The sequence below is a fragment of the Corvus cornix genome, chromosome 10 (genome assembly GCF_000738735.6).
Source record: "Corvus cornix cornix isolate S_Up_H32 chromosome 10, ASM73873v5, whole genome shotgun sequence".
Classification (NCBI taxonomy): Eukaryota; Metazoa; Chordata; class Aves; order Passeriformes; family Corvidae; genus Corvus; species Corvus cornix.
The window spans coordinates 13,262,686-13,280,748 of record NC_046340.1 but is presented as its reverse complement, the minus strand read 5'-3'; the positions used below and the strand labels follow the sequence as shown (position 1 = coordinate 13,280,748).

Sequence of the window (18,063 nt, the reverse complement as noted above, 5' to 3'; positions counted from 1 at the left end):
GAGCTGGTTCACCTCTTGTTGGTGCTGTGATGCTGCTTGTACTGACAGAATACATTGAGCTGTAAGAAGCTGGGTTTCTGTTGGGTGCTCACAGTTCTGTCAGTTTCCTCTGGGAGTTATGTGGGAATACAGGCTGGAAAGTGTGGGAGCTTAAGGGGAAGTGCCCAGCATGTTATCCAGTCTGCAGTGAATGGGTGCTGCTTCCCATCAGATCCTTTCAATGTTTTCTTGTAAGTCAATTTTACTTGGATATCTTGTCCCTGTTAAAAAACATTCTTCTGCACATAGCCATGTATAGATTTAGCTGAGTTTAGAGAATTATTATTTCAAGTCTAAATGCAGTCCTGCAGTACTTACGCAGCCAAAATCCCTATTTGCCCACAAAACAGTTTGTTGAGCCTTCAGTAAACACTTGAGTCCTCTTATCTTACTTTACTGCCATGACGCAAGGGAAGAAAGTCATTCATATTTAAGTGTGGTGTCCTGAAGATTCACTTGATACGCTTAATATGGATTAGGAGGTCTTTGAGTCGTCCTGTATCTCTTTCCTTTAGTCTGTAAATCATTAATCCTTGCTTTACTGGCTGCTGGGCCACTTGGTGCCACCTGATGCATAGATTACATGTACTAAGTGTTAGGAATATTAACCAACAAGTTAGAAGAACATTCAGAAGCTAACACAGAAAAGGGCAGTAGGTATAGGTATACCATGTCTGTTGAACACATAAAGGACACAAGGTACATACTAATCTTGTTGGTTAGTGCTTATCCAGTATTTTTATATAAAATTCCCGGATAGGAATAGGATGGGACCTCTTGTGTTGCAAAGTCTAGTCCCATGTCATAAGCAACTATCCATATATTCCTTTGAAAGCTAATCAAACTCCATCTAAAGCAGTTGTTTCTCACCTCTGCTGCTGTTCTTGGGAGTCCACCTGCAATTTCATTTCTCTTACGGTTTTCAGACATATGGTTTTCATCCTACCTGATTATTTGGACTGATTTATGTGCCAGCATTGTTTGTCGGTTTAATGAGAGCCTACCTCTTTCTAAGGTTCTTGGCTCTAACCCATTTTTGGAGACCAGTTGTTTTGGGGATTGGATAAACCAAGAACTCTGTTTTGTTTCATTTAATAGGTTCTTAATCATTTGCTATTTATGCTGGTTTTTTCTGCCCAGGAAGCTGTGTAAGCTGGGCTGCATAGCCTGTCTTTATCAGCTTTTTGGTTAATTTTTTTTTTCTTGTGGTTTAATTGAGGTGCATTGCCAGAGTATTTAATGTCTGGAGTACATTCAATTCAAACATCTTACCAAAAAAAAAAATCATTTTCTTCTTATCATGTAGGAGAGCTCTATACAAAGGAACAAAGCGTCCACGTGTCTGTTGTCATTCCTGTCTCTGCTTAGACCTTCCCTCCAACCCCCCCCCCCACCCCGCCCCGGTCTGTTTCCCTCCCACCCACCCTTCAAAGAGCAAAACAGCTCCTGGGCTCAGCGATGTGCCAAGAGTGCAAGTAGCAGAGAGAAGAGCTTCAGGGGAGAGACTCCTGGTATGTGTTGTCAAGTCAATGAGAGACCACAGATGGACATGGAGGTCCTCAGCTAAGCCAGGAGGGGGAGGGGTGATGTGGGATGATCTGTCTGAAAACTGAAATTCCATTATAATACTGATGGCTCAGAAATTACAAGCTTGCAGGAGCTGCCACTATGGATACAAGGGGGCTGTGTAGACTGTATGTTTTTGCTGCTGGCAAGTGATTGTCTTAAACCAGATGTGCTAGACTTGAGGAATGGATAATTTTATTCCCTTTTTATTTATTTATTTTCTCCTAGGGAGGGATTAATTTTAACTTTGAAGTTAATAGATTGGTAGGTCCCTAATCCTGGTGTTTCACTAGCTTCTTCTTTTGGGTTTTTTATTTTGCTGACATTGTTGAGTTTCAAAGATACTGCTGACTGTGGCAGAGAAATTTGGAGAGTCCTCCTTTGAATGGTATTTGAGACTTAAAGTCTTGTAATCAGCATCAGTAAGCAACAGAGACCCACCTTCCAGGAATTTTCAGACCAAAGTTTGAATCCATGGAGGCCTGGCAAGATGCAAGGGACAAAAACCACACAGAGATCTATTTGCATATCTTTACACAGAAAGCAGTGTGATTCCTGTGAGGATACAGTGAAGCAGGAAGAGAATTCCTTTGTGATAACTTCAGAGGGACATATCTAGAATCCAGCTTCTGAGTGACATTCATTGAAATGTGTAGGTATATAAATTGGATATAGAGCTTCTTGATGTTCCACATAAAAGCTAGACTGATGCCTGACTAGTGTACCAGGTTGTAGGCAATGTGTCCTGGTTTGGACAGAGTGGCCCCAAGACATGGGGGGAGGCTCTACAGAGGAGTGTCAGAACCAAAGAGCGTTGGTCATCATCAAAATCATTACATCTGTGGTGGCGCTTTCTGAGCGGAGGATACCAACCTACAGCCAGGGTAAAAGCAGCAGATACTTGCTCTGTAGTAACTAGTGTTTTTACTGAGAAAGTAAAGGCAATGGAAGTATCTCAAGAAATATATACAGCTTTCTACAGAGCTACAGATTGAAGAGAAAACATTTTGACTGGCCTCCTTGGATGCAGGTTGTGACTAGGTGATGCTGGGGATGAAGTATCTGTTTCAGACTGCTGCTTTTTCTTTGCATCTGCCTGAGTTTCCAGGGGTTTGTTTGTGTGTATGTACCTGATTAGAGCAGCAGCCAACTCTGGGGTGTGAAGTCATTGTTTTTCTGCTCTCCTGCTGATAACCACACTGGATCATGTACAGTCACCTTTTCAGAGGCAGGTTGTTGTTGTATATTGCTGGTAGGATTTCTCACAGGAAAGGAGGTCATTGCTATCTGGTGCTGATGCTGTGGCTGTTGGAAATCTCACTGAGAAGGTTTTACTGGTACGTTTTAGGCCACAGCACATCAACGTGAAACAGTGCAGGGAGTTGCTGTCTTTGTGCAGCCTTAAGCACTTCCAGTTCATGTCCTGGTTTTCTCCTTTGCTTTATGTTTCTGATTTTCCAGAACATTCACCTTCTGCAGCAAAATCAACAGTTCTTGTTCTCTGCCTCAGGTATTTTTTAAATGTCTCAGATGCTGAAACAAAATTCTTCCTGCTGCTTTTGAGAACTGAAGACAGAAAACAGTGCCCATTTGACTAGAATAAGTAAAGTTGGCGAAATAATTACTTTTTGTTTCTTTATTCCCCTATATCTTCGGGTTGTATACTGAGGCGCATGATGACGTTCATTTGCAGCAGCAGTTGGAATCTCTGTTAATTTAGGACTGTTAAATAGGGTCCTGTAATCAAGCAGCTCTCATGGTTCAGTAGGGGTCACAGTGGTAGGAGGACTGGGTCCTCAGTATGTGCTTATGTTACACCTATAAAGCTGGTTCCCTGGGAAGGCATCTTTTAAGTTTAGTTCTGTTAAGGTCTATTAAATTGAAGTTGTATATGCAGAATCTTTCTCTGGACACTGACACATCTCTTACCTACTGCTTTTCAAATATTCCTGCAGGACTTCAGGCCTTACCACACTCAAGTTGTGCTTCTGGCTAGAACAGGGTCTCTACTTTATCATGTCCTGAAATAAGTGAATTGAAACATATGCTTCAAACTGAATTGTGGAAGTAAATCTTAACTGTGCTCTAGATAATGCCACTACTTGTTATTTCTTCACATGACTTGTCTTTGAACTCAGTAGAGAACAAGGCAAAAACTATGGTATAAATAGCTCTGTTTATACATTTTTAATGCATTCAATTCGTTGTGGATAGCTTCATTAATGTTAAATGTGGTTCTAAATATGGACGGGGATAAGTGTTTTCTTTTGAAAACCTTTGGAGTCTAGCATGTAGGCTGGCCTCTTGTATTAACTTCGATTCCATTCACGCTTTCTTTCTCTTTGTTGCAGGAGCTATTGTGACAATCTTGGCTACCACCCATTAAGTGCTGCTGACTTTGGAAAGATCATGAAAAATGTCTTTCCAAATATGAAGGCCCGTCGTCTAGGCACAAGAGGCAAATCAAAATATCCTTTGCTAGAACGCTTCTCAGTAACTTGTTCTGCACTTGCTTGGAGAACATCTGTCGTTATGGCTTAACTACCAGCTAAATGTAGAAGTAATGTTGAATAAAAAATGCCGACACTTTTCCAACGTTCTTTAAAAATTATTAATTGCAGTAGTGTTAGGTTGCAAGATACAACTTTGGAAACGAGTACTTATATTTAGATTCTGACACTCAGTTGTCACAGCAGCGAGGCATCCAGAAAGTTTTATAATTTAGTACAAAGAGATACTGGAATAAAGGAACCAAAATTGTTAGTGATTTTCAAACCATTTTTTTCATTGGCAGCAATTTTTTCTTTTCCAAGCTGAGAATTACACCTTCCCATGAAAACCCTTAGAAGCTGTGGTGAAGTAATGTACTACCTTCTGCATTCCCCAGGACTGGCTCTTGCTGCGTCCTGACATGCTGGGTAGGCAAAGCCACTGCAGTAAGCAGAGAAGGGAGAGCGTGAAGAGGCTAAAAGGCACTGAGGTGTTCGTAGGTTCTAATTAAAAACCACTCAAAAGAAGTAACAGCAATGATACGGGTGTGCTGTAATACTGGTCTTTGCCAGGTCTCACTTGAAGCATGCACTTAAAAAGAGAATTAAATTCTAGCGGGCAGCCCGGAATTGCTTGTCTTCCATTGAGGGGAAAAAAAACCTTCCATGTCATAGTAAATGGAAAAGTTACGTGTCAGTTAAACTGTTTCATAAAATACAGTGTTGGATTATCTAGTAGTGAGATCCAAAACTCAGTACTCATGTTCTGGATAGAGCTAGAGAAATGTTAAGGAAGAAATCATATGATGTAATTGTAGCTTGACCCAGGGGATCTCTTTAAGTTCTATTTCCACTGTTTCTAATTCAGAATGATTGAAGTGTGACCTTGTCTCACACCTACCGTAATTCCCAGGCTCCTTAGATTTCTTTTACTGTAATTATGCTCCATCCAGGTTAATGCAAGCAATGTCAAGCTCCATGGCCTAGGACAGAATACAGACATGTTTTCAGAATGTGAAAAATTAGTGATCCTGGAAGGGATTTGTGTGTCATGGCAAAAAGACACTGTGTGTCAACTCCCAGAGTAATGTTGTGGAGAGGAAAAAAAAGGCTGATTTGATTTCTAGACCTATAAACAAGTGAGTACAATTAATAAAGGGAGTATATTTTTGTGTACCAATTTGATTAGATCAGTGTAAGAAAAAGTCTGGGTCTTTATGTCTGTGTTTTTACAGAAAAATTATCATGAGTGAGGAGAGAGTGCCTCAAAAATTGTGTGAAATTGTAGGAAGAAATGTACTCATCGGGCACTTTGTCTTGTCCTGGGAAACTCCAGTTTGAGGAAGTCCTTTAGGAGAAGGAAATAAAGTAGAACCTAAATTCGAGAATGCATTTTTTAGTAGTGATTAACTTTTGGAAATTTCTTCTCCCATTTTGTTTTAGAAAGAGAGTTTAGTCCAAATTTATGTTAATGATTTGAATATTGAGTAGCTAATCGAAATTGCCTGGCATGGTTTAGTGCTTGTTCTAAGTCATCCCATGAAATTCATCATACCTAGCATCTTTGCATAGATGGAGAAGCCCAATGACCTGGCCAAGAATGCAGCCATTGATAGGCTTTTGATTCTGGCTGGCTGTGAGATCATGCTAATGACAGGAATTCTTAGTTCTGTGTTGAGTTTGCTTTTAAAGCTTATGAGGATTATCAGAATAATTACTGCTCTTCTCTCCTATCCCCCAACTAACAAGCAGACAATTTAGACCTTAATTGTTGTTCACATATTGCTACAGTGGACTGAGGAAGAAGGCTTTTGTGCATATGCCAACACTGCCCAACCTTGACTTTCATAAAACTGGAGATGGGGTATGATATATATTTGCTTATTTATATATCTTTCTGCAAGTTAACATTTATTATGCTGTTTTTCTGTCAGAACTTTTCAAAACAAAGTGAAGATCTCTGCAGCTTTTAAGATTGTTCTTTATGATTCTTATATTCTGAATCATTGTTTGATTTTTTTTTTCTGTAAAGTTCACAATGAATTGCAATACTCTTGAACTAATTTAGGAAGTGAAGTAGACTTCCACAGTGTTCCCATCCACCATATACATGTTTTTAACTCTGACTCTCTTTTGCTTTTACTGTATTATTTTAAGTCAATGCTAGGGAAGAGATACCCCAGTGAAAGTAGCAGTTCCTGGGTAACAGTGATTACTGATTTGATAAGACTCTGGATACAGGGAAAATCAATTGTTGGTGGTCCAAATATTAGGATTCTGTCTGTGATTTTCTTCCAGAAATGTCAGTTCCATATAATGCCTTTGGAAACAACCTGTAGATTATTGTCAAGACATTTAATTTTGAAGGATATTGATGTTGTGATCTCATTCTCATAACTTCATGTAAAAAAAACTGTGAACATACTATTCAACCTTTTGTGTGATTCTGATAATAATTTGCTTTCTATTTTTGTTTTCATGCCTTAATGACCCTTATTAATTAAAGTAACCTTTCCTCCTTTGTTTGTTTGGTTTAGTTGGATGGAGCAGAGCCATCTGGGCAGCTGCAAAGTGCTGATGAGGAAGTCGTCTCTGCAGCCTGTCGGCTTGTTTGTGAATGGGCCCAGAAAGTGCTGAGCCAGCCTTTTGATACAGTCTTGGAATTGGCTCGTTTTCTTGTCAAAAGTCACTATATTGGTACCAAGTCAATGGCAGCTTTAACAGTAATGGCAGGGGCACCAGCAGGTAATGAGATAATGCTGGATGTTGAAATGGGGGATCTTCCTACTGAGAGTAGTAACAGCTTGCTTTGAGGAAGCACTTCTCTTCAGGGCAAACTTTAACACTGACTCTGAGCACTGAGCATTCATTTACCTGATTTTAGTCACATTGCTGCAAATTACTGTTCGTGCTGGTAGTCTGGATAAAGATCTGAAAATCAACACTGGTCTCAGGTTTAGTTGATGATCCTCCCATTCCTCTGGTGAGGACCCTGGTCTTCAGGGCATGTGAGTACTTTTGCTGAATTTATATACTTGGCTAGAACAGGAGTTTGGTGCTGTTACAATGCTGGTTTGTAGACAGACTGCTCGTGTAGCTGTGTTTCTGTCTGATAACTTGCCCTAATTCGGAAAACATTTTCTGTCAAGAGCAGATTTTTTCTGTGGTTTGTTTCCTTCTGCATGCTCGAAATCAGTCGCTTAATCATTTAAAGTGTGTTTTGGTGACTGTGGATACAAAAACGAAGGATGAGAAGGGAAATGCAGGTGCACAACATGCCCCCAGACTTGCCTCTGAGAAGTTCTGCTTAGGCCTATCAAGCAAAATGAGTTCAGATCAAGGCCAGCCTCTTGAGACTGGTAATTTTAAATGGAGGAGTGGTGTTCAGATGATCCCCTTCTGGATCACATCCTTTCTCCTTCCGGCTCTCTTTCCTTTATTCCAACTTGGACCTGACAGGTGGCAGTGCTGGGTGGTTTTTTTGCTGCCTGTGTGCTCTATTGTGACCTATTGCTTGGCTACACTGGTTCTGCTTGCTGTGCTGCTAGAAGGGACACTCAGTGTATTCACGTAGCTTCTCCCCCTCACTTCCTTCAAGACAAGATGATTTCCTTCAAGGAAAAGGGCACTTACTTCCAGTGCATGCCTCTATGGCTTGGATAGTCATTTTAGAAGACGTTCTTCCTGGCATGGCAAACAAAATATTTCCATTCCTCTTGCAGGGAACTGCAGTGTCTCTGTGCATTAACTGAGGAAAAAGCAAACTTTTACCCTCAAAGAAAAGTTTGAGGTTTTTTTCTTATCAGTATTGCTTGCCCATATAGAAGAATTGTGTGCCAGTAATTGCAATATATTTGGGCATTTCACTGCTCTGTGAAGAAGAAATTGTGAAAGTGGAGATGTGTTGTGACATTCAACCCCTCGTGGTACATGCAGACTGCTCCTGAGAAAGTGGGGTCCCAGACCACGGTTGCTAAGCATGTGCTGGGCATCTAAAACCAAACAATTTGGTTTAGTATTGTAAAATTAGTATTAGTAAAACTAGTAAAGTAGTAAAATGGTGTTGATTCATTTATAATTAGGAGTTACTTTAAAGCTGTGTAACCTCAAAGTGTAAATGAAACAATATTGGAGCATTTCTAAAGGGGTATTTCAGCAAGGTTATTTGGTCTCTAAAGAGCACGCTAATCCTCTTGACTGTTAATAAACAAAAGATCATAAATGTGATGTGATTTTGTAAGGGAAATTATTACTAGCTGCACAGAGGACACTAATTCTCTGTTTTCTCCCTGAAAGCAGCACTTGCTTGCTATGTGATCAGTGAAGTAATTTCTCCAAAAAAAAAATGTTCTTCTGTTCTAATTTTCATTGTTTTTTCAACTTTTTCTTCTTATCTTTTTTCTTTTTTTTTCCTGAACACTTCTCTTACTGCCCTTTTTTCACCATTATCCCTGATAACACAGAGGCTTTGATCCATTCTGATATTAGATGCACCGTATTTAATGCCTTGGCCATCAGATAATGTCATCTGCTCAGAGCTGCTCCTCTGTGACACAGGCCCACAGCTTTCTGGAAACATTTTTCATTTAAAGCTGCCTTAGAAGAGGTAACAAAACAAAACCACGGCAGATGATGGATTTTAAAGGCTCATCTGAAACGTGCCCGCCGCCCTCTGCTGCCAGTTCAGTGAAGTGCACCGGGCTCAGATTGTGCTGGCACACGTTGCCATTTGACAGTACTAGAAACAAGAGGCCCATAAAAAGTATTTTAGCAGCTAATGCCCAGCTTGTCTAACAGACAGAGATTTTGCCACAAATGTGGAAATAAACTGAAGCTGAATAGAATTAAGCATGAACTGGATGGGAGCACCTCATGGAGGAGGTGTTCTCAGAATGGTTTTGGAGATGCCTGCTATGTATTCTCTGTTAGAGACAGAAGCGACACCACAGCGGACAGGGTATGTTTGGTCGTAATTCATTCTCCTTCTTTTGTTTTCAGGAATAAAAGGGATCCCCCAGCCCTCAGCTTTTATACCTACTGCTGAAAGTAATTCCTTTCAACCACAAGTGAAAACTCTGCCATCTCCTGTTGATGCTAAGCAGCAGCTGCAGCGTAAGATCCAGAAGAAGCAGCAAGAACAGAAACTGCAGTCTCCTTTGCCAGGAGAGTCTCCAGTAAAGAAAACAGAAGGCGCTGCAACCAACGGTGTGACCAGTATATCTAATGGAAGTCCTGCCATTCTGTCCCCTCCACCTATTGGCATTGTTGTGGCTGCTGTCCCCAGCCCCATACCGGTAATGCTCTCCAGCAGTTCTCTAGAGAATCCACCCTATGAAATTGCTGTACATTGCCAGTACCTAAGCAGTGATGTCAGTGGCATAGAAGAACAATTTCCATTCAAAGGCTTGGGTGCCTTGACGCTTCTCTGTCTGGGCTGTGTTGTACCACATTAGTTACAGGGTTGATACAGAGGCAGCAGAATTCTGATCACATAACATAGGCCAAGTTCATCTCTGAAGGCATTAAAGTGAGCCTTGAGATGAAGTTTAACCAGATGAGAGAGCTGACACCAGTTGTGTGGGTTACTGAGACCCTAATATGGAATCTAAATTACCTTTCATTGGCCCAGTGCATTTAGTGACAGGTGCAATTTTATTTTGAATGAATTTCTGTAGTACAGAACATTTTTGTCTTTCAGTCATATAAAATAGGGCTGGGGAGCACAGCAAGGTTATTTGGTTTTAAGATGTTCACTGTGCTGTTCATTTCGATAGGTAAGCCAGTTCTTCTGCCTGACTGAGTTTGTATTTAAATCACTTTTGAAACCTTAACAATGAGCAGTATTTTGAACACATCCTCCCCTCTTTAGCCTTCGTATGTCTGTCTTTTTGTCCCAGGTGGTGAAGGATTGTATGAGAACGACCCTTTCATTAGCAGAAGAGCAGACTAGTGTGTAGACCAGTGCCTCACACCTTAAAAATAGGAGGCATGTGTCTGACTGCCAATCCTTAGGCAGAGAAATAGAAATCGTCTTGGACAAGAAGAGGAGCTTATTTTGTTTCAAACTCACATGCACTAGCTTTGGTGTATTGAGCTGTGTTCTTTCTCACCTTTGAAATGCTTAGGGCTGAGGTGGTGTGTGGGCTTTGGGGAATTCCTGCTTCACTGCCACACCTTTTCTTTTTCTCTCTCTACAGGTGCCAAGGACCAGGCAATTGGTGACATCTCCAAGTCCTATGGGATCATCTGATAGCAAGGTCCTGCCGCTCAATGTTCAGGTGGTCACTCAGCACATGCAATCAGTCAAGCAGCCACCAAAGACTCCCCAGAACGTTCCTGCCAGCCCTGTTGGTGACCGCTCTGCCCGGCATCGCTACCAGCAGATCTTACCGAAGCCAGCAAACACCAGTGCTCTCACCATCCGCTCTCCCACAACGGTGCTATTTGCCAGTAGCCCAATCAAGACTGTTGTGCCAGCTCCACATGTGAATTCCTTAAATGTGGTGAAAATGACAGCAATATCTCTTGCCCCGAGCAGCAGTAGTGTGCCCGTTAAACAGTCGCCTTCAGTTAGCACTAGTGCAGGAGCAGTGGAAGAAGGGAGGACTGGTCCACAGATCAAAAATGGATCTGTTGTTTCACTTCAGTCTCCAGGATCCAAGCCTAGTACTGTTGTAGCCACACCTGCAGTCAAGATCAAAACGGAACCGGAAGCATTGCTGGATGAGAACTCGGTGCAGGGCCAAGAGAGCTCTGACGTGTCTAAATCCATAAAGGCAACCCCTGACCTGCCTCCTGCACAGCTAATTAATTTTGAGGTTGCAGCCTTGAAGGTTTCAACAGATGATGTCATGGACCTAAAACCAGGTAAGGGCTGTGATCAGGAAGCTGAAGAAGCAGGGACCAAATATAAGACACAGTCTAATGAAATCACGCCAGTTTCTTCAGCAGGCAATAATCAAAGCACTCATAAACTCACAGTTGCCAGTCAAAACTTGTCCAGCACCAGCATCAGTTCACCTCCTACTGGTGAGTCTATGATTAAAGACAAAACATGCACTAAAAGTCCAAGAAAGCGACAACCTTCCACACTTCAGGATTCCCAGTTACCACCTGTAAAGAAACCACTAGTGGAGCAGTTTTCGACTGGTAATGCTGTGGAGGGTCAAAAAGCTAACAATGTTAAGAAGGCTCTGAAGGTTGGATCATTAGCTAACAGTGACAATACAGCAACACTTGCTCAAATTCCCGGCAAGGTACCTGTGACAGTATCTGTACCTTCTGCAGCTGCTGCAAACTTAGCAACAGACCTTTCTCTAAGCACCAATTTAAATACCTGTGATCCTGCTTTAGAACAGCAGCTTGCATCAGCATCATCTCCAGATATAAAAGTAAAATTGGAAGGAAACTTGTTTATCATAGAAAATGATTCAAAATCTGATGGCAGCTTTAACCCAAATACATGGCACCATATCACCAAAACCTCTGACTTTGCATCTGTGAATTGTGATCAGCAGCAAGATATCAGTGTTATGGCTATTGCTGGCCACTCTGGCTCTAGTGACTTACAGGAATCGGCGTGGGAGCCGGTGCACTGCGAAGGTATACAGCAGGATGTGTACAGCCAGCAGTTACAGAGCCAGATCCAGGACTCCTTGGATCAAATACAAGCACAGTCTTCAAATCAGTTACCTCTGCAGTCTGAGCTGAAAGAGTTTGAGCATACAGTCCCTCAGTCAAATGAAAACTTCTTTTCATTTGATGATGACCTTACCCAGGACAGCATTGTGGAGGAGCTGGTGCTCATGGAGGAGCAAATGTCCATGAATAATTCCCATCCTTATGGTGGTTGTCTAGGAATGGCACTTCAGAGTCAGGCCACAGCTCAAGGAGCTCCTGTGTCATCTCATCCAAGCAGCACGCACTTTTACCATTCGATCCATAACAACAGCACTCCAATTCACACTCCCACCCCCACCCCCACCCCAACTCCCACCCCCACCCCGACTCCAACACCCACCTCCGAAATGATTGCTGGATCTCAGACCATGTCTCGAGAGAGCCCTTGTTCAAGACTGGCTCAGACGACTCCTGTAGACAGTGCCCTAGGAAGCAGCCGGCACACACCCATTGGCACGCCCCATTCCAACTGCAGCAGTAGTGTTCCTCCAAGTCCTGTGGAATGCCGAAACCCATTTGCATTTACTCCCATCAGCTCCAGTATGGCTTACCATGATGCCAGCATCATATCAAGTAGCCCTGTGAAGCCAATGCAGCGGCCTATGGCTACCCATCCCGACAAAACCAAGCTCGAGTGGATGAATAACGGCTACAGTGGGGTTAGTAATTCATCGGTTGCAAACCATGGCATCCTTACGAGCTACCAGGAGCTGGTGGAAGATCGCTTCAGGAAACCTCACGCTTTTGCAGTTCCCGGCCAGTCATACCAGTCTCAGCCGCGCCACCACGACACTCACTTCGGTCGCGTGACTCCTGTTTCACCTGTGCAGCACCAGGCAGCCCCTGTCAGTAGCACTACCAAGCAGGAGGGCTTTGCTGTTCCTGCTCCTTTGGACAGCAAAGGAACTGGTTCATCTCTCAACAACAGTCTGAGATGCCGAAGTGTGAGCCCTGCTGTCCATCGCCAGCGTAATCTCAGTGGAAGCACTGTTTACCCTGTGTCAAATATACCACGCTCTAATCTGACACCTTTTGGAAGTCCAGTGACTCCTGAAGTTCACAATGTATTTGCTAATATCCATGCAGACACCAGTGCCAATAATATAGCACAGAGAAGCCAGTCAGTCCCGTTGACTGTGATGATGCAGACGGCCTTCCCGTCTCTTCAGAAACAAACAAACACTAAAAAAATAACCAATGTGTTGTTAAACAAACTTGATTCTGATAGCGATGATGCAGTGAGAGGTTTGGGAATGAACAACATGCCCTCAAATTACACAGCCAGGATGAATCTCACTCAGATTTTGGAGACATCCACTGCTTTTCCTAGTGCCAACCCACAAAGTATGATCAATTCCAGCACTTCAGTTTATGAATTCCAAACACCAAATTACCTCACAAAAAATAGCAGCACCGATCAGATCAGTTTTTCTTCTGGAGATAACCAAGCACAATCAGACATCGGAGAGCAGCAATTAGATTTTAGCAGCACTGTAAAAGACCTTTTAGGGGAGGACAGTCTGCCAACAAACCAGCAGCTGGTGAATCAGGTGGCATCAGATCTCAATAACGTTGCATCTGTCTTTCCCAGCGACATCAGGTTGTCTTCCGAGCTCTCAGGCAGCATTAACGATCTGAACACTTTAGACACAAATCTACTGTTTGATCCAGGTCGTCAGCAGGGACAAGATGATGATGCTACACTGGAGGAATTAAAAAATGACCCCTTGTTTCAACAAATCTGCAATGAGTCCATTAACTCAATGACTGCTTCAGGTTTTGAGTGGATGGAGAGTAAGGATCATCCTGCTGTTGAAATGTTGGGTTAATCTTGTTTTATAATATGTATGTAGCACACTGTATCTAAAAGACAGACGTATTGTATTTGTCTTAATGGAAGTGCCTCCTGCAGCAGAAACACTTGCTATGTATTGTGGCATTTTTGAAAAAAGTTTGCTGTACCTGTTTGCTCATTCTTCAGTAAGGAAAAGGCAGTCTTACCAATTTTAAACAAATCTGAAGCTGATAGGCTATCAAAGAGCCAGTATTAAAATTTGAATTTTGGAGTGTTTCCCATTCAACATTTCTTGTTTTAGCAAATAAAGAAGTGGTTAATGGCAGCCAGTGATTACAGCTCTGGTTGATGCTTTGGGAGGGTTTTAATTCAAGCTCCTTAGTAGGCTTTCCATACTTTGTATTGGTAGTTACTTCTTAGTAGGTGATCTTTACTGACCTTTGTCATCCAGGTTTGCAATGCAGGGTGCCTGCAGGTAGGTAGGTGGTGGGGAGCGGGTACAAGTGGACCAGGTGACATGCAGATGCCTGATCATTGTGTAGCTGTCTGGAGCACTGCTTCATGGTGAACTTCGGGAAATCTCTGTAGCACTGGTGCCACTGGCATCTCCAGTAAAACACAGAGATGGGAAAAGCTAACAGGAATGATCAAGGAAAAAGATGCACTAAATTTTTTTATTTAAGAGAAATAAATCTATGTAGTTATTCATTAATATTCATGACATACTTGATATTTTAGTTCTCATGTCAATGTTTTTATATTAGGTAAAATTAATGCAAAAATATTTTGAGCACTGAGATTTAATCTAGGCATAACACCCTATTTTAAAGTGATAGGTACTGTTTATCAATGCTAGAGAAGGAACATGATATTTTCCCTCTTTTTTTTTTTTTTTCCTTTTTTTTAATAGAGAGCTGCTGGAGCTCATTAAAATACTGTTTCTAAAGGTTTATTTTTTTTTTTAAGTTTGCTCTTTCCTAACCTAGTGGAGGGTGTAGGAAGATGTTATTTTCTCTCTCTTTCGGTAGGTTGAGCCTTTCTGTCTTTCTTGCTCACTCTCTCTCAAACAAAAGATTATTAAAATATTAGAAAATACGGTTAATCTAAAAACATTTCATATAGAGCCATAATACTGCCAGGCACTTTACAGATACACAGTAAGACGTGTTCTTTCTTTTGGTAAAACTTCTTTTAAAAGTACTTACTGTTTTAGAAGCCTGAATTCCATTTTCAAAAGTGATTTGACAGGGTTGATGAGTCTAATTTTTATTTTTTTAAGATAAAAAACCTGCTGCCCCTCTAGAAAATGAGAATTAGACTTCTGCCTCACTAGTTCACTCAAACCAAAAAGACCTTTTATTTTATCAGCATGGCACACATGGATCTCTCTAATGGTCAAAAAAGAGAGGTATTTAACCAGCCATGGCCCTGATGCTACAAGGAGGACTTGCAAAGGCAGGTTTTTACAAAAGAAGTGGTGCACTGAGTATGCTACAATATCGTCCCTTAAGCCTAGTATAAAATGGATTACTTTTCCTGTAATCAAAGTAGAAAATAGAGCAGGAAAAATTTTCTTCTTTTACGTTTCTTTGAATGAGTGGTCATCAGTTTATGAAGGGGGAGATGCAGTGAGCCCCCCCTAGATTTCTTTAAGGGGAAGATGCTCAGATTTTTCATGTGATTGGTGTTTTTAAGTGTCTCAGTGGTCTTCTGTTTCTTCAGTTTTGGCAAATGACTCAAGATCCCAGTACTAGTCAATTTTTTTTATCAGTGCTGATTCAATTTGTGCTGCTGCATTGGCACTGGAGGTGCTGGTATATCATGGCTTCTCTTGCCCTTGCCCCAGTTCATCACCAGTTCATGGCCTCTTCTGCAGGGACAAACAGTTGTGCCAAGCTATAGCACCTTATGGGGGCCTGATTTCACTGTGCTTGCATGAGAAGTTTTGCCACTTCATCAGGAACAAACTTGGAGAGTTTTGATCCCTCCTTGAAGCACAAGGATGTTGCGATAACGTGGTTTGCTTTAAGACCAAGTGATTCTTCCAAGGCAATGGGGAGGAGACTAAAAGCTGCATAGTAACCTTCTGCTTGTTGTCCTGCTAGGTGTCTGTCAGTAAGACTTGAACCATTTTTCTTGTAGACTAAAGTTGCTGAAGGCAGGGCTTGAATCCTGTACTTGCCCATGGCCTTTTGACAGAGATGTGCTGAACATACTCTCACCCTGGTGGGAGGATGGGTCTGAGAGACACTCAGCACCTTTTTGTTTCTGTTTCCTGACCCTGTGTGAAGTGCCAGCACTACTGTGAATAGGTGAAACCTGCTTCGCTGAAGGGGGGAGGGTCCCGTCCGACTCGGCTATTGTGTGACTCTGTGACTCAGTGGCAGCGCTGCGGGAGGAGCTGCCCGGGTGCTTCAGCAGCCCGTGTTCCATGGCGGGCTGGCCTCACCTCGGGTCGCTGACGCTGACACTGAGGGGGGCTTGGGGGAAGGAAGGTTTAGCCTAACTACTAGTTTTTTTAAGAAGATTTCTCACAAAAGCAAGAGTAGGTTTAATGTTGATGCATTCTAAATTATGCAGCCATCACCAAAGGTTTTTAAAAGTGCATTTAAAAGTATCTTTAAATGCAAGCATTACATTGGGCCTAACATGTGACTTAATTAGCAGAAATATTCTATAATCAGTGAGTTTAAAGCAAATATATGTTTAATTTTAAAAGTATTAAATTCGTTAAGAATTGTTTCAAGTAAAATCCAAGGCACAGGCACAGCTTTGTACATTGGTATGTATCATTTTAGAGATGTTTGTGTGTTGGTGTTATAATTAATGTTAGGTCCCTGTACTTAGTGCTAGTTAGTTCTTTATGATACATTGAGACAGAGCACTACTGCACACCAAAGTATGCAATACCCAAAGGAAAATTCTGTGATCCTAACAAATGGAAGCCTGTCTTTGTCAGATACTCCAAAACTATAAATTTGAGACAGTTCTGACCCCTTGTTTACATTATTGGCTTCCGACTAACATAAGAAATAAATTATTTTGATAGCAGTTTTTGAAGTATACAAACTAGTGAATTTGTACCCTGTGTACAGTATTGCAGCAAACACTTTAAATTTGATTGCTTGGTTAGTCCAGCAAACTTTCTGGGTTCATATATTGCACTAAAATTCTGTTGAACCTGTGGCAGGCACATTCCTTAGGATAAATGCAACAAATACGGCCCACAGATTTAAAAAAAAAAAAAAAGGCAAAACAACAAAAAAAACTTTTTAATGTGTTTCATTATTAAAAGGCAAAATGTCATTAAAAGTGACAGGTGAAATTGTCTTATGTAGCAATGTGCATTGATCTCAATGAGATATTTCTATTTTTGATTCTCTTACATGAGAATATTGCAGCAGGAAAAATTAAGTTTAGTTTGCTTCACCATGTTAATACATGATCACAAAACGTGCATGAGTGTTAATGACTTAATCTTGTACAGTACTAGATATATTCCTGTAACCACTTTTATTTTTTTTATTCTTTTGCTGTATTGAAGCTGGTTCAGTGTTAACCAGGTGAGCATAGTTATTCACAAGTTATTTACTTTTTTTATGTTAACTAATTCAGCTTAGTTATTGTTGAATATGTTCCTTTCTTGGATTATTTTTTATTGTTCTGGTGTTGAAAACATTTTTGCATCATTTTATCATGATAAGAATTCATGAAGTAAATAATTTGCAAATAATTGCAATAAGCACTGACTTCCGAACTGAAAAGAAGGAAAGCATTTCTTGTGCAGTGCATCTGAGGATCATATAATAGTCTTGTACTATACTGTGCTTTATTTACTGCACCGTAAGGAAAGACAAATCCCTGTTCCACATTTTCATTTAGTGCAGGAAATCCAGTTTCTCCCCTCTTCCCCAGTGTTTTGTTGTCTGTTGTACTGCTGAAACTACAGTAGTTGAATATTGCAGTAGCATTTCAGTTATTTTTTTTATTGAAAGTGCTCAAAAATTGTTTTTTAAATGTTTTCAAAAACAATAAAAACATTTTATATTAAAATTATTTGTGGAGTTTTTTCTTTATGTGGAAAATGTGCTTTAGGGCTGACCTAAAATACAAAACTTTCTAGTTTGTGCGATGACAGATGACAGCTGCCCAGTTGAACCGTTCTGCATTTGCTGAGCCCAGTAAAGCTGAGCATGAAGGTAAATCTTCCTCGCTGGGGTGCCTTGGTCAGTCTGTCTTAGCCTAAGTGTTGGTTTCATGCCTGGGTGCTGGCTCTTGCTGTTATGACATACAACATCCCATTGCTGGTGTTGCCATCCACTGTGTTGGTGCTTGCATGCTTACTCTGCTGGTAAGGCACTCTTACAAGATGGTGTTAGGGTGGCTTGACTTGCTGACATAAAAAGGAGAATGTGTGCTTTGATCTATGGAGTCCTGTATTTGGATTGTAAAATTGCATGTAAACCCATCAGTGTACCCAGCACAGTCTGTGAG

At 41.3% G+C, this 18,063-nt stretch overlaps 1 protein-coding gene across 1 annotated transcript in view; it reads left to right on the top strand.

Moving 5' to 3' along the window:
• The window catches only part of RFX7 (regulatory factor X7), a 50,171-nt gene extending 32,548 nt beyond the window's left edge, over nt 1-17,623 (top strand). The window contains exons 5-9 of the mRNA XM_039557598.1: nt 3,957-4,073; nt 5,874-5,958; nt 6,632-6,839; nt 9,093-9,388; nt 10,292-17,623. Of these exons, the coding sequence (XP_039413532.1) occupies nt 3,957-4,073; nt 5,874-5,958; nt 6,632-6,839; nt 9,093-9,388; nt 10,292-13,603 (4,018 nt within the window). The 3' untranslated portion in view covers nt 13,604-17,623. The remainder of the gene's footprint in view (nt 1-3,956; nt 4,074-5,873; nt 5,959-6,631; nt 6,840-9,092; nt 9,389-10,291) is intronic.
• The last annotated feature ends 440 nt before the right edge of the window (nt 17,624-18,063 follow it).